Here is a 27,774-nt window from a genome sequence, read left to right as displayed (position 1 = left end):
GTAAAAAACACAGTTCCTTTGACAGTTCCTTTATTTAAAAAAAAAAGTGGCCCGCGATGTCCATCCTTCTTCAATCACAGCGCCTGAAAAATAGAAAAGAAAAATAGGCTTGCATCAATGGGAGGTGTCCTGCTGACTGTTGTCTTTTTGCGGTGACAGCTGTTATAAAGGCAAGGGTGGGGCCACCACTCACTGAAGAAGAGGATGTCGGGGTTATGGTAGCTAGCTGCTGCCATAACAATGCTATCCCCCTTCAAACTGCCAACATATATAAGCGTGAGCCGGGCCAGAAGTGGTTAATGCAAAAAAACACAATACTTAAACCAATTTTTGGGGAAAATATTAAAAATTATGCCATGCCAAGTAAACGGATACCAAACATGTCACAGTTTAAAATGGTGAACACCTGCACAATGGCGACAAACTACGTTGCTGTGGGGGCACCCGAGCTGAGTCGACGCTCTGTGTGTCCATTGAGATATGGGGCTGCAACTCGACCCTGTCCCCTCTCTCTCCTCATTGGTTAACTGACTTTGACAGTGATTGGAGCAGAATGGGAGGGAGGGTCCCGGACAGCCGAGACTGGATTGAGATGGGGCTCAGGTAAGTATTAGGGGGGCTGCTACACACAGGTTTTTTTTTGACAATGCATTACGGTAAAAAAAAACTTTAGAACCATTTAAAAAAATTAGCCCGAAAGTGCTCTCTCGATATTGTAGGGCAAAATTTAGAGTAATACTATAAAACAAAGAACAAGTGCCTTTCAATCCCATTTGACATAAATTCTAAAAACAAAAAAACAAGGATAAAAATAAAAAATTCTCTTTTACAAGCTTTTTACAAATAATTGGGTTAGGCTTATGGAATCTATCTCATTCTTAAAGTCAGTCCTAGTTTTGGAATCTCAAAATTATATTCTCGCAGACTCATAATATCCAGTAGATGTCATAAATAAGAATAAAAGCGATCCCTTATGCCAGTTATCCCATCCAGTTATGAGAAGGATCTGACACTCCTTCCATCCAATTCTTCAGACTTGAAGAAATTATTGTCATCACCAGTCCTATTAGTTACCGATATGACTTCAAAAGATGCCAGTAGCTTGGGTTTACTACATATGGATAGCAAGGAATTGAAATGACTAAAAGAAAGTCATAAGGATTTTTTTCCAGCTTCAAATTTTGTATTAATTCTTAGATCAAGGCCCATGCTCCCATCATTTGGTTCCCTTACAAACAAGGGGTATGGATTTCCTTGTATAAGAACATCTGCTTACAAGTGCAGGAGCTTGACATTTTAAAAGAAAATTTTTCCCCTCAAAAATGACTTGATAGACTTGATTTGAAAGGCAGTGTTGTGGAATTTTTCAATTCTAGAACAGATCCCCGATGACATCAGTGATACCCAATTCAAATTATATTATACAACTTTATGGAGACCATTTTCAGGACTTCTTGCCACCGGTTCTCCAAACATAAATCATTAGTGAAACCGGTCTACCAATGTTCCTGTAATGTTCTGTCTACGTCCTTGGGCAGTTTGACAATAACGTAATTATTCTACAGACGTTCTTCCTTATATGGTGTGTGACCAATCTTGTTTTTATTCAATTACTATTGACGGTGGTGATCCGGGGCCAGCACCCACGAGGAAATCTTTATCCACAGTCTGGGTGGTGATGCACTCTTTCATGAATCATTAGTTCCAAAAATCATCAAATTTCATGATGCCAAATTTACATACAAAGCAAAATAAGCAGAATAAATTCATACAATACAACCATCCATTTCACAATGTAGCCATCCTTGTTTTTTCCACCTCAGCAGTCTCTGTACGGAATGTACACCTAAACTAGAGGATGATTAATGGAAATGTTATGAACATACTGTAAGTAAAGTGTCGTTTTTGTTTTGGATTAAAGGTGCACCTGGCCTCTATATTCCTCTGTTCGTTTTGTTCTATTGAAAGGGCTAAATAAAAATTCCAAGAATGTAGATGCAGGCAACAGATTAACGAGGAATAAATGTGATATTGTTGGGTTTGTCCACATTGCTAACTAGGATATTTGTTTTAGTCCACAAATGGAATTCAGTGTGGAGGCACCAGGTCCACAGTAATGTATATAACTTTTTAATAAAGAAGTCTTATTATTAAGTGTTAATTCTTGTGTACAGTAGCCCAAAATGACCAGTTAGATTTCACTCAGCTAAACTTAGAAAAATAAAATGTGCATTCTAATTGGTTACTGCACAAGAGTTAGCACCTAAGAATGGGAATGTTTTATTGAGTAAGTCTATTGATAACAAAAGCAGACGGAAAGCAATAATAAAGGGTTTGCCTACAGAAACTAGTCACATTCAAGTCATAATTCTCTAATCTTTGATAAACTAAAACATATGTGGCTGCACATCAACTTTCATTTTATTCTACCTTCCGGGGCTGAAGTGGTTAACAGCGTAAATTTACTGTCCCCTCAAAATAACTCAACACACATCCATTCATGTCTAAACCACTGGCAACAAAAGTGAGTATACCCCTAAGTGAAAATGTCCAAATTGGGCCCAAACTGTCAATATTTTGTGTGGCCACCATTATTTTCCATTATTTTCAAAGCACTGCCTTAACCCTCTTGGTCATGGAGTTCACCAGAGCTTCACAGATTGTCACTGGACTCCTCTTCCACTCCTCCATGATGACATTAGGGAGTTGGTGGATGTTAGAGACCTTGCGCTCCTCCACCTTCCATTTGAGGATGCCCCACAGATGCTCAATAGGGTTTAGGTCTGGAGACATGCTTGGCCAGTCCATCACCTTTACCCTCAGATTTCTTAGCAAGGCAGTGGTCGCCTTGGAGGTGTGTTTGGGGTTGTTATCATGTTGGAATACTGCCCTGTGGGCAAGTCTCTGAAGGGAGGGGATCATGCTCGGCTTCAGTATGTCACAGTACATCTTGGCATTCTTGGTTCCCTCAATGAACTGTAGATCCCCAGTGCCGGCAGCACTTATACAGCCCCAGGCCATGACACTCCCACCACCATTCTTGACTGTAGACTTGTCTTAGTATTCCTCACTTGGTTGCCGCCACACACGCTTGACACCATCTAAACCAAATAAGTTTATCTTGGTCTCATCAGACCACAGGACATGGTTCCAGTAATCCATGTCCTTAGTCTGCTTGTCTTCAGAAAACTGTTTGTGGGCTTTTTGTGCATCATCTTTAGAAGAGGCTTACTTCTGGGATGACAGCCATGCAGACCAATTTTATGCAGTTTGCGGTGTATGGTCTGAGCACTGACAGGCTGACCCCCCACCCCTTAAACCTCTTCAGCAATGCTGGCAGCACTCATACATCTATTTTCCAAAGACATCTTCTTTGGTCCACCATGGCAAGGCCTGTTCTGAGTCTAACCTGTCCTGTTAAACCACTGTATGGTCTGGGACACCGTGCTGCAGCTCAGTTTCAATGTCTTGGCAATCTTCTTATAGCCTGTGCCATCTTTATGTAGAGCAATAATTCTTTTTTTTTTCAAATCCTCAGAGAGTTCTTTGCCAAGCGGTGCCATGTTGATCTGCCAGTGACCAGTATGAGAGATTGAAAACGATAACACCAAATGTAACACACCTGCTCCCCATTCACACCTGAGACCCTGTAACACTAATGAGTCACATGACACCGGGGAGGGAGAATGGCTAATTGGGCCAAATTTGGACATTTTCACTTAGGATGTACTCACTTTTGTTGCCAGCAGTTTAGAAATGAATGGCTGTGTGTTATTTTGAGGGGACAGCAAATTTACACTGTTATACAAGCTGTACACTCACTACTTTACATTGTAGCAAAATAGCATTTCTTCAGTGTTGACACATGAAAAGATATAATAAAATATTTACAAAAATGTGAGGGGTGTACTCACTTTCGTGAGATACCGTATATGATATTTTTTGGTGTCAGATCCAGGATTATAAGAAAGTCTATCTTTATTTATTTTAAATAAATTTTTACACTAACAAAAATGTATTTGTATTACCTGGTAAGACAATAATGCGATAAAGGTATGATGAACCTTAGCAACGTTTGACTTTACTTGTATAAGAAATTGTTCTGTTGCTGTTCTAGAACCTTCCATATTAGTTTTGCTTCTAATAAAAAAAAGTATTTGAGACCACGTGGCATAATGCCAACATACTGTCAGACAAGCAGATATTGTACTATCTCAGTGTGAGTGTCGGACATTGTGGCGGCTAATCTCAGGTTCAGTTATCGCTCTTCTGTGTTTATATAGATGAACAGTAAAGTGTGCTGCACTGTATGCCTTTGTGCAATAAAGACTTGAGAATTTCCAGAACTGTCCAAACTGAAGATATGCACAGATATCATACGTTATTTCCTAAGCTCAGTGCAAGTGTTGTACAGAAAAACAACTGTCATTCAGTGAGACTATCACAGACCTCAGAAGATGGACATACAATGCCTTGCAAAAGTATTCGGCCCCCTTGAACTTTTCAACCTTTTGCCACATTTCAGGCTTCAAACATAAAGATATAAAATTTTAATTTTTTGTGAAGAATCACCAACAAGTGGGACACAATTGTGAAGTGGAACAAAATCTATTGGATAGTTTAAACTTTTTTAGCAAATAAAAAACTGAAAAGTGGTGCGTGCAAAATTATTCGGCCCCTTTTCTTTCAGTGCAGCAAACTCACTCCAGAAGTTCAGCGAGGATCTCTGAATGATCCAATGTTGTCCTAAATGACTGATGTTGATAAATAGAATCCACCTGTGTGTATTCAAGTCTCTGTATAAATGCACCTGCTCGGTGATAGTCTCAGGGTTCTGTTGAAAGCGCAGAGAGCATCATGAAGACCAAGGAACACACCAGGCAGGTCCGTAATACTGTTGTGGAGAAGTTTAAAGCCGGATTTGGATACAAAAAGATTTCCCAAGCTTTAAACATCCCAAGGAGCACTGTACAAGCGATCATTTTGAAATGGAAGGAGTATCAGACCACTGCAAATCTACCAAGACCTGGCCATCCCTCTAAACTTTCAGCTCAGACAAGGAGAAGACAGATCAGAGATGCAGCCAAGAGGCCCATGATCACTCTGGATGAACTGCAGAGAATTACAGCTGAGGTGGGAGAGTCTGTCCATAGGACAACAATCAGTCGTACACTGCACAAATCTGGCCTTTATGGAAGAGTGGCAAGAAGAAAGCCATTTCTCAAAGATATCCATAAAAAGTCTCGTCTAAAGTTTGCCACAAGCCACCTGGGAGACACACCAAACATGTGGAAGAAGGTGCTCTGGTCAGATGAAACCAAAATCGAACTTTTTGCCCACAATGCAAAACGATATGTTTGGCGTAAAAGCAACACAGCTCATCACCCTCAACACACCATCCCCACTGTCAAACATGGTGGTGGCAGCATCATGGTTTGGGCCTGCTTTTCTTCAGCAGGAACAGGGAAGATGGTTAAAATTGAGGGGAAGATGGATGCAGCCAAATACAGGACCATTCTGGATGAAAACCTCTTGGAGTCTGCAAAAGACCTGAAACTGGGACAGAGATTTATCTTCCAACAAGACAATGATCCCAAACATACAGCAAAATCTACAAAGGAATGGTTCACAAATAAACGTATCCAGGTGTTAGAATGGCCAAGTCAAAGTCCAGACCTGAATCCAATCGAGAATCTGTGGAAAGAGCTGAAAACTGCTGTTCACAAACGCTCTCCATCCAACCTCACTGAGCTCGAGCTGTTTTGCAAGGAAGAATGGGCAAGAATTTCAGTCTCTCGATGTGCAAAACTGATAGAGACATACCCCAAGCGACTTGCAGCTGTAATCGCAGCAAAAGGTGGCTCTACAAAGTATTAACGCAAGGGGGCCGAATAATTTTGCACGCCCCACTTTTCATTTTTTTATTAGTTAAAAAAGTTTCAAAAATCCAATAGATTTCGTTCCACTTCACAATTGTGTGCCACTTGTTGGTGATTCTTCACAAAAAATAAAATTTTTATATCTTTATGTTTGAAGCTTGAAATGTGGCAAAAGGTTGAAAAGTTCAAGGGGGCCGAATACTTTCGCAAGGCACTGTAAGTGTAGGCATAATCTGAATGCCATGTGGTTGGTTTCATGGACACCCAAGTATTGGATTTTTATGCTGTTAATGAAGAAGGTTAGAGGCAACAGGGTGGAGACACCTTGGGGTCATAATAGTGATCAGACTAGGTTTTCAAATGTGTCTAATTAATGTTTGCCCTAACTGTATGACGATTAAGGATGAGCCGAACACCCCCCGATTCGGTTCGCACCAGAACCTGTGAACAGACCTAAACTTCGTGTGAACTTTAGAACCCTATTAAAGTATATGGGACTCGAACGTTAAAAAACTAAAGTGCTAATTTTAAAGGCTAATATGCAAGTTACTGTCCTAAAAAGTGTTTGGGGACCTGGGTCCTGCCCCAGGGGACATGTATCAATGCAAAAAAAGTTTTAAAAACAGCTGTTTTTTCAGGAGCACTGATTTTAATAATGATTAAAGTGAAACAATAAAAGTGTAATATTCCTTTAAATTTCATACCTGGGGAGTGTGTATAGTATGCCTGTGCGCATGTTACCCGTGCTTAGAACTGTCCCTGCACAAAGTGTCCTTTCTGCAAAAAAAAGAGTCCTTTAAAATCTCTCGCGGCTATAATGAATTTTCGGCTCCCTTAATACAGAGAACAGTCGTTGAAAGTCATTGATAAAAAAAAAAAAGCGTGGGGCCCTTCAGGTCTGGTATGGATATTAAGATTAACCCTGCATCAATTTTTTTAAAAATTGACGTGGGGGTCCCCCTAAAAATCCATACCAGACCCTTTATCCGAGCACGCAACCTGGTTAGGCCACAGGAAAAGAGGGGGGATGAGAGAGCGCCCCCCTCCTGAACCATACCAGGCCCTCAACATTGGGGGGATGCTTTGGGGGTCTGTGACCCCTCAAAGCACCATGTCCCCATGTTGGTGGGGACAAGGGCCTTATCCCCACAACCCTGGCTGGTGGTTGTGGGGGTCTGTGGGCGGGGGGCTTATCAGAATCTGGAAGCCCCCTTTAACAAGGGGACCCCCAGATCCTGGCCCCCCTGTTTGAAATGGTAAGGGGGTACAAAAGTACCCTTAACATTTCACAAAGAAAGTGTAAAAGAATGTTAAATAAGACAAACACACTTTTGAAAAATTCCTTTATTAAAAAAAAGATTCCAGCAGTGGTAATCCACTCTTCCTATCCAGCGATGGATGATCATCTCTCCAGGGTCCAGGGATGGCTGTTCTGATCCAGGGACAGGTGATTTCTCAGTCCAGCGCAGTCCATCCATCCATCTTCTGTCGCCACTGTCGGAGACACTGCGGGGATCCCGGCGGCCTGACGTTTCTTATATGAGGAGGGCGGGGCCACCCGTCACCTGACCCCGCCCCTCTCTGAAGCTAGTTAGGGAAAGCCGGGCTTCCCCAATGACATATGGGTGACCCCGCCCCCCTCTGATGTAACGCAGGTTTCCGCTCGCAGACCCCCACAACCACCGGCCAGGGTTGTGGGGATGAGGCCCTTGTCCCCATCAACATGGGGACATGGTGCTTTGAGGGGTCACAGACGCCAAAAGCATCCTCCCAATGTTGGGGGCATGTGACCTGGTATGGCTCGGGGGGGGGCGCTCTCTCGTCCCCCTCTTTTCCTGCGGCCTGCCAGGGTGCGTGCTCAGATAAAGGGTCTGGTATGGATTTTTAGGGGGAACCCCATGTCAATTTTTTTTTATTTTGACGCAGGGTTCCCCTTAATATCCATACCAGACCTGAAGGGCCTGGTAATTGAATTTGGGGGAACCCAACGCTTTTTTTTTTTTTTTATCAATGACTTTCAATGAGTGTTCTCTGTATTACGGGAGCCGACAATTCATTATAGCCACGAGGGATTTTAAATGACTTTTTTTTCTGCAGAAATTACACTTTGTGCAGGGACAGTTCTAAGCACGGGAAACATGCGCCCCTTCACAGGCATACTATAGACACCCCCCAGGTACGAAATTTAAAGGAATATTACACTTTTATTGTTTCACTTTAATCATTATTAAAATCACTGCTCCCGAAAAAACAGACGTTTTTAAAACTTTTTTTTGCATTGATCCATGTCCCCTGGGGCAGGATCCAGGTTCCCAAACACTTTTTAGGACAATAACTTGCATATTAGCCTTTAAAATTAGCACTTTAGATTTCTCCCATAGACTTGTACAGGGTGTTCCGCAGCTTTTTCGAATTTGCCGTGATCACCCCAAATTGTTCACTGTTCGCTGTACAGGCAATGTTCGAGTCGAACATGCGTTCGACTCGAACTCGAAGCTCATCCCTAATGATGATGTTATAGACATGACATGTGTGAAACTTAGTAGTTTATTTTGGGGAAAATCTAAGTGGTTAGCCAAAATTATCCAGCACAGTCCGTATCTATTTTTCTTAAGATCATTTGGTCAGGACTTGGTAGCTTTAGAAATGAGGACTGTGCCCAGACACAGACGAGTCTTCATGACTAGGGTCACATTCAGCCATCATTACTACCTGCTAAACGAACATCTTTTCAGTGTGACTTGGCTATAACACAACCTGCTTTTTCTATTGTAACAAGAGGTAAAAAAAAAGTCAGTTGCTACACTCATCCACTCATACTACATTGCGCTGTTTCACATGTTCCTTTTATTTTTAGTGAACAGGGTAGTACATTGGTGGGATGCATTAAAAATTACTCTAGTGATGGTGATGAAAAAATGTGTATGGGTTTAAATGCAGCTAACATTCAGCTAACATTTCAGAAGAATCATAGGTTGTGACTGCTACACAACTAAGATGAATTTGAGGAGAACTGCATTACTATATTTAATTTATGTTGAAGCATATGAAAATACAGTCATTAAGATTATTGTGTATGCCCTTTATCCATATTAAAAAAAAAAAGTTTTTTAGAACCCCTTATTTTTTTATTTTATTTTGTGCTTGTATATTAAATTATCTTAAAGTGTAATGTCACTTGAAGCAGGTTCTAATCTCTCGATTCTTACAGAAACCTTTACTGAGAGAATAGGAAAGTTGTAATTGCCTTTTACCTAGCTGCCGTATTGATCCACTGACTTCATTATTTTGCATTTTTAACCCCTGTTGGTGACTCTGCAAGTATTGAAGACATGGGCATCCCAGCAGCTAGCATTCCTAAAAGTGCATCAGTACTGGCAACCTCCATATTTTATGGGTTACTTACTCATTGCTGGACTGCTCATGATGTTTTCCCTTTCTGCCCCCCAGCCTCACATCGCTGTAGATAATTTGGACCAAATTCATGATGAAAATGGAAACAATCTACTGCACATTGCAGCCTCCCAGGGACATGCCGAATGCCTGCAGCACCTTACCTCACTTATGGGCGAGGACTGTTTAAGTGAGAGGAATGAGGAGCAACTGACGCCTGCAGGATTGGCAATAAAGGTAATGTGTGATGCATTAAAATGAGGCTTTCTAAAGTTTGTGATGAGTAGCACTGACTTTATACTGCCTAAATGTATTAGCAGGGCCTTATTTGCAGGGCCACTTTGCAGGACAATATGGTCACTGACTTACCAGTGGAAGTCAATAGGGGTGGCATGGGTTACTACCTGCAGATTGAATGTCTCTGCTTTTATTTGCTCCAAAGTCACTATGGAAAGTTATTTGAAGAACTCTCAGGGATTAGGAAGAAGGGCCAGTTTATAGAGTTCCTGGTCAGATTCTCAGTACAGGTAGAACAGTGTTTTAGCAGTATAAGTGGTATATACTGTAACATTTAAAGCTGAAATCTAGGTATGATTTTCCATGTGTAGATACGTTGGTCAAGCTTGTACCAATGTTAGTATGCATATTTTAGTGATGAGTGTTATATTGAGTGATGAGTGTGGAAGCTACAAATCACTTTAGTAGTTGCCATTTTTTCCAGTAAACAAAAAATGATCTGATTGTGCAAGGTGAAAATGGTGATGTCACCGCCCCACCTCTTCACCTCATCCAGTCAGGGAACTCATTGGTTTTGATTTACTAAAGGCAAAAAGACTGTGCACTTTGCAAAGTGCAGTTGTTCCAGAGCTTAGTAAATGAGGTAAAGCTTTATTTTGCAAATAAAATCCAATCATGGCAAGAAAAATAAAAAAACTGCATTTTTGCTTGCACATGATTGGATGATGGAAGTGAGCTCTGACAGATTGCAACTGCACTTTGCAACGTGCTAAGTCTATTTGCCCTTAGTAAATCCACACTATTGTATTGATTGAAAAAAAAATACAAGACAGTTTGTAAATGGCAGCAGTGTCATGTAACAATCCCCTGTGGTTACTATGCAGAAGGGAAGCCTCTTGGCACCGGACCTGGAGGACTTCTGCCATCTATGTAATAGTGCCAACTACTACAGTGATTGTCACTTTTTACAGCGATCTCACAGGTTTCAGATTTTCATGCTTACACTGATCCAAACTGGACCAATCTTACTATGCAATATAAATCATAGCTAAAGTTTAGCTTTAAGAGAAGGTAGGTGGTACTAGTTTTAAACTGCCAATGTTGTGATGATGCCATTGGACGCTTCTGACAAGTTTTCATGAAATAAAGAGAAAAATGGTGACAGGGGAGGGGCCTCCAGCTGATTGACAGCCTTGGCTCTGTTCCTATGTGCTGTGTGGATGTCAGAGCTGTTAGAGCTCTCCTCTCTGAGCTCTGCAGAGTATAACTGCAGCTCTCCACCCCCTTTTTTCTAACATCTTAGACAAGTGTTAAAATGCAGCACTTGGAATGGATGTAGAGAAGAAAGAGCTGCAGATAAACAGGTACAGCTTATGTTGGAGGATTTGTTTAATCTTTGGGTATCATCTGAGACAAGTCACTGCACTGGATGTACGTAAATGTTTATGACCACTTTAATGCATTCTATGCATTAAGGTAAAAAAAATCTTCTGCATGCAGTTCCCCCGTCCCCACTTACCTGAGCCTGATTTCAATCCAGTGATGTGCTCTGAGCAGAGGCTCTCTCTGCTCTTTGCATTCTTACTGGCTCAGAAACAGCAGCTGGAGAGCTGGAGCCATTGGTTCCTGCTGCTTTCAATCAAAACCAGTGTCAATGGACTCAGACAGCGAGGCTCAAAATCGAGTCCACATTAGCCCCATAGCAAAAAAAATATACTTTTTGAATCGCTTTCAAATTTATCTGCCACTTTGGAATCTGAAGTTACCCAAAGATGTTATATGGCAGTCGGAATACTGGACTTTGACCTTATATAATAAGCACCAAATAATGCAGTTATGTATTTATTAGAGGTGGAATGCTACTGCTCAGTCCCAGGCCGGGGCAGTAAGGTGATCTAGCTGTATTACTTAAAGTGGACAAAAGTCCTGACACTATTGTTAAAAACATTCCTTTCCCCTTCTTCCTACCTATCCTGCATACCCTGTGTAAAAAAAGATCTGTATACTTACCTGTTTTTAATTTAGTCTGTCTGGGCCATGGGAGCCCATGGGTGACGTCACGGCTCCTGCAAAACATAGCTGTTGTTGAGTGCTCCCTCACACAGGGGAGCCAGAGCTGCTGATTCATGGGACTATACCCTACTGAATTAAAAAATGTAAGTACACAGATCTTTTGTAGGATAGTTAGTGTTAGGCTTTTTCTCCTTTTTATCTACACAACAGAAAAGTCAGGTCACTGGAACGCTCTGCTGTCTGGCAGAACTATGTAAATCACAAAATCACAAAACTTTTGGCAACTAAAAAAAAACGCTAAAATGTGTGTTTCAACTATGTATTTTTTTTTTCCTGGAGTTCAGCTTTAAGAAATACTTCTGAATAGGTCTGCTATGGGAATTAACAGGTAGAGATTCCTGGCACTAAATGGGGGTAGTAAAGCCGCAGGCAACCATATAACCATTTATGTTACTTATTGCAGTTTGATTGCTGTGGATGTGCTCCATTAGTCAACTACAGGGTGCACCGTGGTGACAGGCACTATTTAAAATATTCATTGACAGCATTCCGTATTTTAGAAGAAGGCACCCATAAATGTGATTACAATGCCATGGTGCAGGCTGCATTCAAACACTGGTAGGCCATTAGGGAGCTAATACTGATGTGAAACACTCATATTTTTCTTTAACAGTTGAAAAGTAATCTTCCTGAGTTTCAAGATGTAAGTCATTATATTAGCGGTCTAATGGGAGATACTGAGACCAGACTTTCAAGGGATTTTCTGACACTGTACTGGTCTGGATGAATACTGTATGTCAGGTAAACAGGGGATCTGGAGAGGATCTAATCCTATTTGAACAATCAGATCCTGTGAATATGGTTAGGTTCTATGTGAACTTACAGTTGCAGTCAGCTGTGAAATCTGTGGTGTCAGGATTGCAGTAAATCAAGATGTTGCAAATCCGATTTACTTACTAACACTCACATTTTCATATATTCATAAGATCTAACACACACGCACCTGATTCTGTAATATAAATTCTTTAGGTTGCATTAACCGGACCAACTGGAAATGCTTATATGCAACTTATCCTCCACACATAATAATTTACAAAATTACTTTAACTAGGATTTTGGTAATCATAACACATATATAAGACCACAGCTCTGCTTATAATTGCACCAAAGTTTTTTCTGGCAGTTCAACAAGTTAGCAGTAGCTATAACCTTAAATAGGTATTTTTTTTTCCCTTTTCAATTTTTTTTTTATTACAGTCAAATGGTATAGGTAATTTTACCGCTACACGGTATAGGTGAGTTTTTATGGCTCTTTATTGTTTAAAGGGTACATTGTCCAATAAAAAGCTATCACCTTCTGCTAAAGTGTTGACATTTTATTCTCTATATGGCTTAAGTTGCTGGAGATCTGCCATTCCCCATTAAAATGCCTATAAACCTGAATCCTTATGAAAACAGTACAGAATAAATTAAACTTACATATTACTTTCCAAAGCCAACCTGAAAAAAAACTTAAGTTGTACTAGATAGACTGTGACATTCAAATAGTTTAGTCTTCTTATTGGCTTTTAATTATCATAATGTATCAGCCACATAGCACTGGAAGTCCTCAAACAAGATGAAGTACTGTGAAAAGACTTTAATTAAAATAGTTAGTGTAATAAAACATGAAGTATAAAACATATGCACAAGTTGCAAAGAAAGACAGTTGATCATTTGATGAACCTCAGTCTAGGGAAATATTTTTTTTAATGATGTTCATATGATGGTTTCCTACCACTTAACTCATGATTAGTAGTCAGTCAAGCACATTCTCATTCTTGCTTAATAAAGTGGACTGAATAAAGACAAATTTCTCAACAGAAAGAGTTGGGCCCCCTAAAACATTATTAATTCATGTACAGGTAGACACAAGTGGTTCTTAATTATCTCTCAGAGACTTGAGCATGAAGATCTCACATCTGGATTACCTAGCTCAGCCCACCATATCATATGGTTTAATGTATCCTGCTGTGACACAACCAATTTCAATGGCCTTGCTGCAGGGTAGTCTAACGAAAAGCTTACAGAGGAGAACAAACCCCCACATAATGGCTTTTGCAGAGAGATTATCCTGGAAATTAGGAGTAGAGTTCTTAATCCCTGAGTGAATCCCTGGTGACCTATTTATCAGTTTTCGGTGGATCAACAATGGAATAGCATCCTTTATGGGGATCTGGCTAGATCCTGTCCATTAAAGTATTGGTTGTGGTGATCTGTTGATTGATTATTTTCATTTAATGTGCCATCGTATCACGTGCATCTGTAGCCTTTATGGGGATCAGGCTAGATCCTGTCCATTAAAGTATTGGTTGTGGTGATCTGTTGACTGATTATTTTCATTCAATGTGCCATCATATCACGTGCATCTGTAGCCTTTATGGGGATCTGGCTAGATCCTGTCCATTAAAGTATTGGTTGTGGTGATCTGTTGACTGATTATTTTCATTCAATGTGCCATCATATCACTTGCATCTGTAGCCTTTGTGGGGATCTGGCTAGATCCTGTCCATTAACGTATTGGTTGTGGTGATCTGTTGACTGTTTAGTTTTCTTTAATGTACCATCACATCACATGCAGTCTTTATGGGGATCTGACTAGATACTGTCTATTAAAGTATTGGTTGTGGCGATCTGTTGACTGTTTAGTTTTTTTTTTAAAGGGCCATCATATCACTTGCATCTGAAGGACACCGGCATAGAGATCCATATGTAGGCATCCCAGAAAGATATAAGAAATATCAGTTTTGGCATGTGTCATTAGCAATCCCGGATGGATTAAAACGAATAGATATAATGCTCATGAAAGTGTTGGAAGTGTGAGATGTTGCTTTACTGTCATTTCAGAGGCTGTTTGTACCCGTGAAATACGTGCGCATTCTTAACTGTTCACCATAAATTTACTGGTCATCTGTACAGTATGTGGTGAAAAGTCATTGTTGAAAGCTGTATTCAACATATGGAAAAAAGAAACTTCTCCTCCTGCCCCTATGGGCTGTCAGTCTCATATTGCAATTGAAATAACATGAATTCTTTGAGATAGAGATGAAATACCGATATAGAAAGACATACCATACCAGGGCCTCTACAGTTCCTTTAGGCTACATGTGAACTGAACAAAAGTTCTGAATGTGGGGATTGTAATAGCCTTCCAACAATGTTTTTGACATTACTATTTATGTGCTGCTGCCTCTGATGTGTTTATCACATGCAGAAAATCTATATTACTTTCAAAGTATACCGCCTATATTAAATATGCTTAAAATCCAGGAAAGGTCCCAAATTAAATGTTACATGAGACAACAGTGGAAGTCCCCCTGACCCATGCTCTGTGGTAAGCCTCATCGTTGAGGATAAGCCATGTGGCTGGTGTTTTTAGTATAGATGAGGAGAATACATTACATCAGTATGGATTCTGCATCCCTGTGCTGTTTCTTTAAGTGTCCATACTTGCAGAATGGAATTTGTTTAAACTGTATTTTTGCATGAAAGTGTATAAAATTGGCTGCGTTGCTGACAGATTCTCAAAGGAAACCTGTATTTACAGAAACATATAGACTCCCTTTGCTGACCTCTTTATGAAAATGCGTGTTCCCTGGCTGTCACAATAATTGAATGGCTTCAATACGTTTAAGCTTACACCCTGGGAATAAAAATGTGCATCAGTAGTTCTTACATCACTGCAATGTAACTTTCTCCATGCTTGCTTTAGATTGGGTACCAGTCGTCAGACAGCCAGGCAACTGGCATTTTAAGATGGTAAGCAGTGAAAACCTAAATATACTTTTGTACTCAGTCCTTCTGACTCACGGAATTCCTATTTTTATTGTGTCCATGAAGTTATCATTACACAGGTCATGCATAAATCTTGTCCAGTTGAAGTAGGAATACAGAAACAAAATATGTTGATTGTAAATTGTGCTTAAAGTAATGTTAGTGGCAAAATGTCTACTTTAGTAGCTTGATTCAAAACCCCAAGTGTATATAAACTGACAGACTTCCAAATGCTTTTGCCATACGTAATAGTCGTGGTGAAGTTTTTTACTTTTGGATTATTTCCAACGTGGAGTCTGTCTGGTTCAGCAAAGATTAAATATATTTGGAAAAGGGGGACATAGGGAATAGTCTAAGACACCTTCCAGTCATAAATAAAACATAATCATTTGGAAGACACATATAAAATATACATCTGAGAGCAGATGCAGTCACTACTAATAATATTTTATGCTTCCTAGTCTTGGAATTTTGACCTAAGCCACATATTCACGAAAGATTACTGTTATATAACAAATCAAAGAATGCACAAATGTAGACATGAGAGATTACTGGAGACATTTGAGGTGGCTGTAACTGCATAGCTGCTTAACAGAAATTTAAGTGGTATGAAAAGCACAAAGAAAGTTAGTCTCATACTAATATAAAACAAGCATTCCTGTGCTATGCAAAAATATAGCACATGCTAAAGATTAAAAAAAAAATGGAAACCACCTATAACATAATTTGTACATATCAAATATAAATTAAAGCGTACCCCTCCACCGGATGTACCCTCACCTTAAGGGCATTTAAAAAAAAAAAAACTGTAGTTAATGTGTTACAGCTTATGGATTCCTTCTATGGTTCCTCCTTCCTGTAGTAACTATTTGGCTCCAATTTCGGATCAAAAACCATTCCTTCCTCCTGGTTAACAATGACCTCCTCTCATATATGCCACATGTAGAAACAGAGGCTTGCAATAGTGCCATATCGTTTTAAAATACGTATTACAACTTAAACTCCACAAAATGACACTCACGTTTCATAGTTAAAAACAAGCCTTGGTATACTCATGTATAATGGGGTGATGGTATCACCTGAAGCGGGATCTGCAGCCCCAGTCAGTGGCATTCCCACCATTCCCACCAATATGGGTTTATGAGATTTGCAAATCATTGCATTCTGTTTTTTATGTAGATTGTACACAGCATCCCAACTTTTTTGGAATTGGGGTTATAGATTCTTTTCTTTGAGATGGTTAATTTTTTAAATTTTACTTGCCAGATCATACATCTTATTTAAAATTACCTAAAATGTTTTCTTCCTTTAAGAAAATTTTGATCAAGAAGGCAGAGGAATGTTATAATTTGAGACTGGGTTGTGTCCAACAAAAGGCCTAAAAAATAAAGAGGAGAGGAAAGTAGAATGCTGATACAATTTGTAGGGTTGTAACTTTTACATTTATAAACTTATATTATATTTTATTATTATTTCATTTTAATTTGTTTATTTGTTGGTCACTCACTTCACTATTAAGATAATTTTAAGTAGTGTGGAATATCAAAGGAAGTTATCAATAATAGTTTCAACTATATATAGCCTACATACAATAATTAGTTGTGTATCAACGTGAAAATGTACCACCTGTAATTTAAAAGTTATCCTATTGACTACCAACCTTCATGCTGGAAATATACTTTAGCACTATCACTCAATATCACTATATACTCATAACCATCAAGCTCCTCAGAATGCATTTCATTTCAATCCCAGCATATTGTCATATAACTAAACTATTTTCTGGAAACTGAGCCTACAGCCCTTAGACCCAGACCCACCCAGTCTACTGGTTAAATCAGCAACCTTTTACCAGTTGACTTCCAACCGCAGCTGGGACAACAGAAATCAAATTCTTTACAATTCTCTCTCGCAGACATATTGTGGGCTTTGCTTCATAACATCCACGCTGAAGAGAACCCACACTGCTATAATACTACACATAAGGACTCACTTACTAAAATAATATCTTTAAAACTGAACTCCAGTAAAAAGAAAACAAATTTCCCTTGCAGTGGAACTGCCATGTACTGCAAGGGCTAAATGCTCCTTTAGGACTAAGGAGGCCTCAAAAATCAGATTCACTTACCCGATCCTCCTCCCCTGCAGGCTACCTTCTGACTGTAAGGCTGGTCCCTGCAGACTACCCTATGCTCCGGCACTTGCAAGTCCTCTGAAGTCCAATGCAGAGCCTATAGTCCTGCAATGGATGTGAGGATGCCGAAGGAAAATCTACTGCCAAAGCATAGTAGAGTGTAGATGATTGATTAAATGCGGGGGTAGCCCCACTGCTAGGGGGGTTTTTCTATTCCTCAGAGATGGACTTTAACTTAAAGCACAACTGCTGACTATTTTTATTTTTCAATTTTGGACAGAGAGAGGTAAGTACTACTATCTGTTTTTTATTAAGATATGTGATCTCAGTGGAGAGATATCCTCTAATTTTCTGTTGGAATAAGAAGTGATGGGAATTCTGACCATTCGAGCACAGATTTTTACAAAATATTACAATTTTCAGTAAAATGGGGAAGGATTATAAACTTTGTCAGGTTACTATTGCTCCTTTCCTTTCCCAGTGGAGACAGGAAATAAATAGAAATATCCATATTAGGGTCTCGGACAGCAAAATTAGAGTAAGGAATTTACTCTTAAAAAGTCTATCCAAAACTAAAAAAAAGTTTTGGCTGGAAGTGGGCCTTAACCGGTAACCTCGTGGCAGTTTCAAATACCCAGTCATGTCCCAGGAAAAAAAACAATTATTGACTGCACAATTAAGGTGTATAGTGACAGCATAAAAAATGATTATTAAAATGTAATATATATATATATATATATATATATATATATATATATAATATGTATAGATGGTGGGTTTTACATTAGTAATTTTTGTTCCTGGGAAGGTTTTCAAGTTAGGAGAGTTTTTTTGTTTTTTTTTCAAACATCAGAACAGAGATGGAAATAGCCATTTCCCACTAAACCACAATAAAATACACGGAGTGTGTTTCTAACATGCACTTAACATTAAGGGTCCCTAGGGAAACAGTCCCTGCATAGGCACTACATGTCATTATCTGCTCATCATTTAACACAGGGTATAAACTAGTCCGTAAAATGCCAGAGATTCTAAGCACAGGGACCAACAAACACTAATGAACTGGAAAAAGAAATACTAGAAGTCCATAGTATGTGACTACATACTTAAGTGAAGGGCAGCTGTAGGCTTTCTCCTTTTATAAAAGGAAACCTGGGTCAAATATACACTTTGCTAATTATCGTGCTACCAGAAAACACTGAGTGACAGCAGCCTGGAAATCGGAAACCTCACACCACTCTTTTATACAGATAAATATTTTTCACAGATAGTCCACCAGAGAATTAGGGGACCGTTCAGGTTTAAATTGTCAAAACCCCGGAACTCACTTTTTCTCTTAGGGACTCCCTATCTATATCAACAAGAAACAGATCAAGAGCAATTATAGCCCATTCTTGAAGGACTGACCATGAGTCTAATCCTGAAGAAATATTTGCACAGAAAGTAATGTAACACCACTGGGAAAGCATGGCTTCTGAAGGGGAATGTTACAATTATGCATGACAAGATGCAATTGAGAATAAAGATTGCTGTGGTGGACTTTCATAACTGCAGAGGGATTCTTTACAGCTCTGCATGATCACCACTATGCGCATCCTAACATAACTCAATAGAAAATATGTAATTCGGATTCCATACGCATATTATTTTAATTTTTGATGGCTTCTCAGATTTTTTAATAACATATGAGCTGTATGTTATGGTGCACAGTGGGTAAGAAATTCCACACCTGTTGTTAGCATAGGAAATTTTTCACTTAATTTTTTTTTGGGATGTAGCATATTTGATTAATTGATTATTTTTTTTCAAACTAGAGTTTTAAATAGCCCAATAAAGTCTAAAATTCATTTTTGAAAAAACATATAATGTGTGCCTGATAACTAAAGCTTCCTAGTAAAAGTTATTGATTTCTTGTGTAGAAATACTAGTGAACAACATACAATACATACATATGAAGCTGCTAAATTGAAATGTCACTAAAGGCATTTTTTTTTTTTTTTTAGTTTAGTTTTAAGTAGTGTGAAGAAACCATTATTATCAAACGTGAAAAGAAAATCCCACATTTTAGGATGACATTGGAACAGCAATACAGGGGAAATCTTTGAATGAAGACACTAGTTCCAATGATTCCCTCACTTTGGAGGAATTCCCTCTCACTTCCTGTTTTGCCTATGAGACAGAATATGAAGGGAAATCTCTGCAATGGGACACAGATGGCAAAAAAAAAAACTGACAAGGATTGTTACCCTCCCTTTCCCTCTATTCAAAACGAAAAAAAAAGTTTTGCCCTAAGTGACACTAAGTTTTTTTAACTGTCTGCCATATTTTTTCTAAATCTAAGTAAAACAATTGTGTAAGAAGAATGTGAAGAATATTCCTCTCTCTTAATACAGACAGGTCAGCTGGAGTGTGTGCGATGGATGGTCAGTGAGACAGAAGCCATTGCAGAGCTGAGTTGTTCGAAGGATCACCCTAGCCTTATCCACTATGCAGCCAACTATGGTCAGGTATGTTTAAACTTCCTATGTGTTTCATGAACTAGTAAAGATATAGAAATGAAGAAAGGCAATGAGAATTCTTCTGAAGCAAACATGTGGGCTTAATAGCACAGGACCTTGTGGGCCTTGCTTTTTGAGAACTGGCAATAGGTAGACGAAAAACACAGAAGAAAGCCCATAAGAGAGCAGCAGTGTTACTTTGAGTCTCCATTGTCCACCGTAGAACTGTTGGTCCTCCAAAACATTTAAAGGAAAAATGCTGAAAAGCAAAATACCTGCCTGACAAGCATCAGATTAAAGTTGCTGTTTGCAGTCACATAAGCCCAAAGTCACTGACCCTATAGTGGAGCTGGTTGCTGTGGCTGCTGGTTGACCTTTTGGAAAATCTGAAAGGTAGGGCAGCATGCCCAAGGGAAAGTGCAGGAACTGAGCAATTGTCAGTGTAACAAGCAAGCAGGAGCCAAGTTTTAAGGCAGTCTTGTGTCATTGAAAGAGATGCTTTAGAAAAACCAGAGACATAGCAACTCAGACATTCATAGAGATGAGCTGAGCCTGAGCTGAGCCAAAACCTAGCTTGTACTTAACAGGCTGCCTTCCAATGCACTTTAGTTCAGTTCACAAATTCACTTCCTCAGTTGTCAGCAGGTATAATATGATCTAGCTAACGTTACATATGCCAATATTTTGATAGCAACACCTATTTCCCATGCAGCATTTTCATGTTCAGTTCGAGGACAATTGGAATAGTAGTAGATGAGGAAGGTGTGACACAGGAACTCCAACCAACAGATCTCACCTCTGGAGAGAAATAAGGAAACTGCATGACATTTACCACACCCTGTTTCTTGCAATGTTTCATTTTCATTGCTGGGTGGAATTGTCTTCTAAAATGTGCAGATGCTAAGCTCTTTTAGACTCCAGTGCTTTTCTGTATATGACAGGGCTAGCTTGTCCTTTTTGCATAACAATCACACCTAGAGGTTCATAATAATAGCACTAGGCTGTGGGATCAGATTTGTCTGATACTATAACAAAAATTCCAGTAAAAGTACACTGACCCAGCCATGGAAACCCAGCGATAGGTGAGGCAAATTTTTCTAAAGGACAATTCATTCAAAATCGTAATTAACAATAAGTGAATAAATATGTTACAGCGACTGGGTCTGTTCTAAAGCCATATAATAAACATATACTTAGATGACACAGAAATAAAATGATCATTTTCTGAGGCTAGGCTTACACATATGCGGGTTTCCCTGCATCAAATTCATATAAGTGTGACCGACTCTCAATGGACGGGGTGGCCGCGGTCTGGTTAAAAAAGGGTCTGGTGCTTGTTTGGGTTCTGTTCAGGTGCGAATCCAAAATTTGGACCTCCATTGCACCTGAACCGGTGAACAGACACGCACTGGACCCCAGGGATGAACAGGCCCCACGTGTGAACACGCCCTAAAGAAGCTAGCAATAAGAGAAGCTGTCATTAATGACTTTAACTTTTGAGGATGCCTTCCCCATGTCTGTCATGATGATACATTGGCTTCCATGCTGTCTGAATTGCTGACCTGAAACAAGTATAAAGATAGAACATTTTGCCACTTTTCTTTTTTTTCCACACTAAGCTGGTTGAGAAATTATTGCTGTCAGCCATGATACCTTGCCAGCAGAAATATATAAAAGGTAAATGTGATGGAAAAAGGGGCGGGTTAACATGGGCTACTCCTAAAACAAAATGCCCTGTAATGCCTATAATGGTTGATGGACATAAAATACAGTCACAACAAAACAACCGGGGAATAATTGTATGTAATAACACTGGGTTAACACTTGTGTGATCTGGAACCCATCTAGTATTGTGACGGAGTGCTTGGCACTCTGCTTGTATGCAAAAGGTAATTTAAAATAAACGTTTTTTAGACATGCTCTGTGAATAGGGACACATAACAATATATTGTGGGGTTTTCACAAATGTGACTGCAAAAGTGAAAATACACTTTAAGCTGTCAATAAAAACATGGCAGTATGTGAACTGTTTGTTAAACAAGACATTCTTTATTTTAGGAAAAGACCATATAATAGGAGCCAGTCATGTAGAAATCCTTTTTTTTTTTTTCAAGGGTTCAAAAACACTTTTTTGAAACTATACTACAAGCTTAACTTGACAAAACCCTCTCCTGTTCCAAGCCGTTAGAACTGTACAGTATAGTCTGCAGGAGCAATTGCAACCTTACTTGGGCATGATGTATATACCAGAGGGGAAATGAAACACAGGACATATAATGAATAACAGTTGTTAAGTGGCCTCATAAAACATCGGCAATATACCTGGCTTTTAGTGACCTCTATTAAACAGCATTATACGGAAAGTTTGTAGTGTACTAAATATTATCTTCTATCCAAATATTTTTTTCATAGGAAAAAATACTACTGTGGCTGCTTCAGTTTATGCAAGAACAGGGGATTTCCCTTGATGAGACTGACAAATGTGGGAACAGTGCTGTTAATATTGCTTCTCAGCATGGATATCTAGGCTGCATTCAGGTAACAAAAAGTATTCTTATAATCATTCTTCTGGGAAATTGTGAAAGATGTATTATGGCTGAATTTCTACAGGCAGATTTATGACTGATTAAATCACTGTAATATACCAAGAAGGTACATCTGCAGTGAATGTTTAGTGAATGTCAAATGCACTGCTTTATAAATACATTGTCAACATTGTTCAGTAATTGAACCACTTGCTGCCTTTAGGCTCTATACATATGGCCTCAAGGTCAAGTGGTTATTCCAAGGTCATAAACAAGACAAGCCGCGCCAGATCTAGGTGCAGCAATAAGTTTCAAAGGTTTTAATGTAAAGTAATGCACTAGCTACAATCAAAGTAAAAGCAGACACATCTGTATAAGAGTCCAGATTGGGCGACAGGGTCCCAGTTTAGCCTCCGGATGGCATGGCAGGGTCTCTCTCGGCGGCGTGGTGTTCTCCAGTGTCCCAGGCTGGAAGCTGCAGAGCGCACAGGGAGGACGTCACTGGGAGGATTCCAAGTCGCAGTATGATGATGAAGCTGCAGCCATGACCTTGCTATCATTTTTTTTTAGCCGGTGAATGGCTTTTCAGTACTAAATATTTTGGACTGTCTACTTTCCAAAAATGGGTAATTTTTGGGTTCTGGTATTTGTACTGTCCTGGCATTTTCGGGCCTCAAGAAAGGAGTTCAGTACATCAGGACTGATCGATTTTCAGATATATATACCATAGTTTATAGACTCTATTAGCTTCCTACAGACTAAATAACATACACTGATTTAGGTTATTTTTACCAAAGAATGTAGCAGTATACATTTTGGCTTGAATTGGCCTAAATTTATAAAGAAAGATTATTTGCAAAATTTTGTAATAGAAACAAAGAAAAATGTTCAATCTTTATTTTTGTTTATTTAGCAAAGAAATAAAAAAAAACAAATGGATTTACCCCCTTAATGACCAGGCCGTTTTTTGCGATACGGTACTGCGTCAATTTAACTGACAATTGTGTGGTCTTGCGACGCTGTACCCAAATAAAATTTCTGTCCTTTTTTTTCCCACAAATATAGCTTTCTTTTGGTGGCATTTGATCACCTCTGCGGTTTTTACTATAAACGCTATATGCTATAAAAGAGAGTGACAATTTTGAAAATAAAACAATATTTTTTTACTTTTCACTATAATAAATATCCCAAAAAAAAAAAAAAAAAATTTTCTTCATCAGTTTAGGCCAATATGTATTCTTCTACATATTTTTGGTAAAAAAATTGCAATAAGCGTATATTGATTGGTTTGCGCAAAAGTTATAGCGTCTACAAAATAGGGCATAAATTTATGGCATTTTTATTAAGATTTTTTTAACTAGTATTGGTGCGATCAGTGATTTTTAGCAGGAGTATGACATTGCAGCGGACAGATCGGACACTTTTTTGGGACCAGTGACATTTATATGGTGATCAGTGCTATAAAAATGCACTGATTACTGTATAAATTACACTGGCAGAGAAGGGGTTAACACTAGGGGGTGATCAAGGGGTTAAGTGTTCCCTGGGAGGTGTTTCTAACTGTGGGGGAGTGTATTGACAGGGAGTAGAGAGAGATTGCTGTTCCTTCTCACTAGGAACAGACGATCTCTCTGTACTTCCCTGACAGAGTGGGGATCTGTTTGTTTACATTGACAGATCCCCATTCTACCTCTCTAAGGAGCGATTGCATGTGACCATTGGACATTGTGGCCACCATCCACGCGCATTGGCTCCGGGGACCGCTATACTTCTTAAAGGTATACCTCTTAAAGGATCCACCATAGTGCCATATATTGGTGGCGGCTGGTCGGCAAGGGGTTAAAGAGGAACTGCAGCCTTTTCACCTAGCTTGTGGATCCAGCGTTGAGCTTCTGGGATCCTGCAGCCACTACACGGGTCCAGTGCCACCATGTTGTCTGTGACAGCTGCTGGCTCTTCCAGGTGCAGGCGCCGCTACACCCACCCTCCTTCTCTTTGCTGAATGGGACTTCATGTTATGCATCCCAGGAGGCACCAGGGACACCGCGTCACTCGCCTAGGTGAATTTACAGAAACTGGGAGGCAGGCCAAGCCTTTGACACAAAAGAAAAACCATGCAAGTAAACGCAATATCAGCACTGCAATGGGGGAGCAGGATGAAGAGCAGGAGAGTTCCATGGGCGGGCGAAGGTCTGCCTTGAATATAGCCAGCAAAAGGTGCTCTTGGTTATTCACTATATATTCACAAGACAGATGGTTTTCCTTGTGCATAGTTTTTTCGTGACCTTATCTAAAACTTACACAACCTCTAACATAGCAAAAGTCTAATTTCGCATATTTATAAATATATGTTGAAACCACATTGTAATACAACACTGCATCTTATTCTAAACTATGGTGCCTATACTACGAGATTAGCAAACAGTGTGCGGAGCTGAGCAGTAGGTTATTCTAATTGTTTAATAAGATAATAGACGTTATTAGGGGACTTGTTTAGGGCAGATGTGGAGCCGAACATCGAACATGCCAAGATTTTTCTTCCAAAAAAAAAAAAAGAAGCTGATTAATCCCTTTGTAGCCAAAAGCAGTTTCCCTTTCTATGTGCATAATTTACAAGTTTACAGCCTGATTGAGCAATTTTCCCTTTTTATTTTCTTTGTGCACTCACAAGTCTATAGATGACATGACATGGTCTGATCCTTTCATAGATTGCAGCACATTTCTGGAAGGCTCATACAAGTTTTAGCAGATTTTTTTGGTTAGTGTTAGGTAGACATATGCAGAACAAAAAAAATAGGCACCAGAATGTGAGTCTATCTGAACCTGTCCTGTGCCTTGCAAGTCAATGATCGTCAGTTTGGTGGGTAAGCCGTCATTGGAGCTAGCTGAATTTTGGAGGGTCATGGGGACACATAACATACCAATGTCTCTGGTTAAGCACCGTTTTTAAAGTATGCCTCAAGTATGAAGAACCTTTCATTGCCATGTTATAATAGACACTTCCAGGCACCAGAATCTAAGTCTGTATGAACCTGTCCTATCCCCTGCTATTAAGACCCCATTCACACCTGAGCATAGTGTTTTTGAGTGTTTTTCCGCGCATATCTGCATGTTTCCATGCAGCGGTTTTCAGCATTTTTGAGCTTTGCTGTTTTTTTTTATTAGCCAATAGGAAAAACGATCATCTCTTTCATCATTTGTTGCTATGTTTTTAGATTTTGTCATCTGCTCCTGCTCCAAAAACACCCAAATCTGCCCGATTCGAGAGACAAAAAAGTGTCCAGAACTTGTTTAAGCTTCAGACGTAGGGCTTCAGGTGACTTGAAGTGGAGATGTGAAACATCTCCATAGAGAATAATGGATTTTTTCCCCTCAAGCTTTTGTACCTTCAGGCTTGTAAATGGGGCCTCACTGTTGTTCAGTGTGGTGGGTCTGTCTTCATGGTAGCTGGTTGATATTTGGGGGGTCTTGGGACACTTATCTGGACTACAGCCACCTGGAGGTATCTAATATTGCATAATATCATCTCTTTAGAAATGTATGCCTTGTTTCCACTGAGTGGATCGTTTGGGTTGGTTTGGTATAGTATGCTATTTTGAGTGTTTCCATTTCAAAAATGGCCCATACAACCGAACCATACCACACCATTCATGGTCCTCCATCAGATGTGGGGCCATAGAAAATGGTACAGTATGGTTAGGGCGTAGCTACTGGCATCACACGATACATTCCACTGATTGGAAGACAGAAAAAAACATCAATGCTCATGTCAAAGGCATTTTTTCGAAACCCTGTATGGCCCCGGGGGTCCAACTTGCACTTGAAGTGCTCAACTGAATAGGACGGACCATTCTAACCCTTCCAAACTGTACCGACCCAAACCGTTCCGCTCAGTGGAAACGAGGCATTAGATCATAGTTTTCACTTTAAAGTGTATATCCAGCCAAAACTTTGTTTCTTTTGAATATAATGGGCAAGTAAAACCCCTGTTGGGTTTTAATGATATATGGGATTATTAGAAAGATTACCCCTCACTTACTGTTTCATTGTCAGTGGTTTCACCAGGCAGGAGTTAAGGGGAAATCTCCAACAGCAACGCAGTTTTTTTCCTGTAGCCTTAGGAGAAGGCTACTCAGCTTTTTTTTTTTATGTCCCTTTGCAGTTTTCCCTCACTTATTGTCTCATGAAACTGAAACTGAAATTTTAGGATGTTGTATATGTAAATTGTAGGATAAATGACTGAAACTGTAGGATACTTGTAGCGCTAAAAAACCAAGGTTGCTGCCTAGAAATTAGTTTGGGTTGGAAAAGTTTGCGTTCCGTACCGGTCTGCGCACTTCTGTTTCCACAAGACTAATAATTACATTAAATTATTAGTCAGTCATCATTCATTATTTACAACATATTTATTGACACCATATTATATATTTACAACAGAAATCTCTCTAATAGAGCCCCGATAGCAGTTTAAATAGGATACTGGTTCTAATGCTTTATATTCTGTCCAAAACTAAGATAAAACATTTTGGTTAGACATATACTTTAAAATGTTTTTTGTACACCTTAAATTAATACTTTACCATAAAAATTTAAGCATCTCCCATCAACCCCCCCTTTTAGTTACCTAAGCCCTCTTTCGATCCAGTGCCGTGCACATCTGCAGCCCTTCTCTCCCCTCACTTCCTGTCTCACTGGCTTTGCTGGGGCACCAGGAGCCATTGCCTCCCAGTGCTGTCAATCAAAGCCAGCGATGGGCAAGCATGCTCGGGAGTGAGCACACACAAGTACCCCCATAGAAAGGGGCTTCCAATGGGTGAACTGGACAGAAAGGAGGGGCCAGGAGTGCCAGCGGGAGACCTGAAAAAGAGGTTTGCGGGTGCTTTTTTTTTTTATTATTCAATTATTACCTTTACAATCACATTGACCCTCGTACACATGGGCCAGATATTGGCCAGTTTAACAGAAACCAGCCAAAATTCAGCCTGTGTGTACACTAGCCTGCCCGACAGAAGCTGGCTTCTGTTGAACGGGCATGCTGGAAAACCAGAATCCCATCAGCATCCCATCAGTGCTGGCAGTGGCTGCCAGCGCTGACCAGTATGTTCTAATTAGGGAATTCCCCCTGTCAGAACACAATAGCTCAACTGGGAGATTGCTGTACTAACATTGGATAGTTAGTAAAACAAGCTCCTCCTGAGCTCTTCAGTTTTTTTTTGTTCAACTGCTGGTATGTGTACCCAGGCATTAGTACATAAGGTTAAGCTGTTTTCACTTTGAATACC

General features: G+C 39.7%; 1 protein-coding gene across 12 annotated transcripts in view; it reads left to right on the top strand.

Annotated features, from left to right (window-relative positions):
* Positions 1-27,774, top strand: part of SNCAIP (synuclein alpha interacting protein) — a 311,501-nt gene that overhangs the window by 224,293 nt on the left and 59,434 nt on the right. For all 12 annotated transcript variants that reach the window (XM_077462204.1, XM_077462193.1, XM_077462201.1 and 9 more), the window contains 3 exons: positions 9,330-9,509; positions 19,863-19,976; positions 22,380-22,505. In XM_077462204.1, coding sequence (XP_077318330.1) covers positions 9,330-9,509; positions 19,863-19,976; positions 22,380-22,505 — 420 coding nt within the window. The remainder of the gene's footprint in view (positions 1-9,329; positions 9,510-19,862; positions 19,977-22,379; positions 22,506-27,774) is intronic.

This window comes from Lithobates pipiens, unplaced genomic scaffold (assembly GCF_037356315.1).
Source record: "Lithobates pipiens isolate NorthernLeopardFrog02 unplaced genomic scaffold, aLitPip1_a1.2 Scaffold_3, whole genome shotgun sequence".
Classification (NCBI taxonomy): Eukaryota; Metazoa; Chordata; class Amphibia; order Anura; family Ranidae; genus Lithobates; species Lithobates pipiens.
The sequence above is the reverse complement of the archived record's forward strand: the minus strand, read 5'-3'. Positions and strand labels throughout refer to the sequence as shown.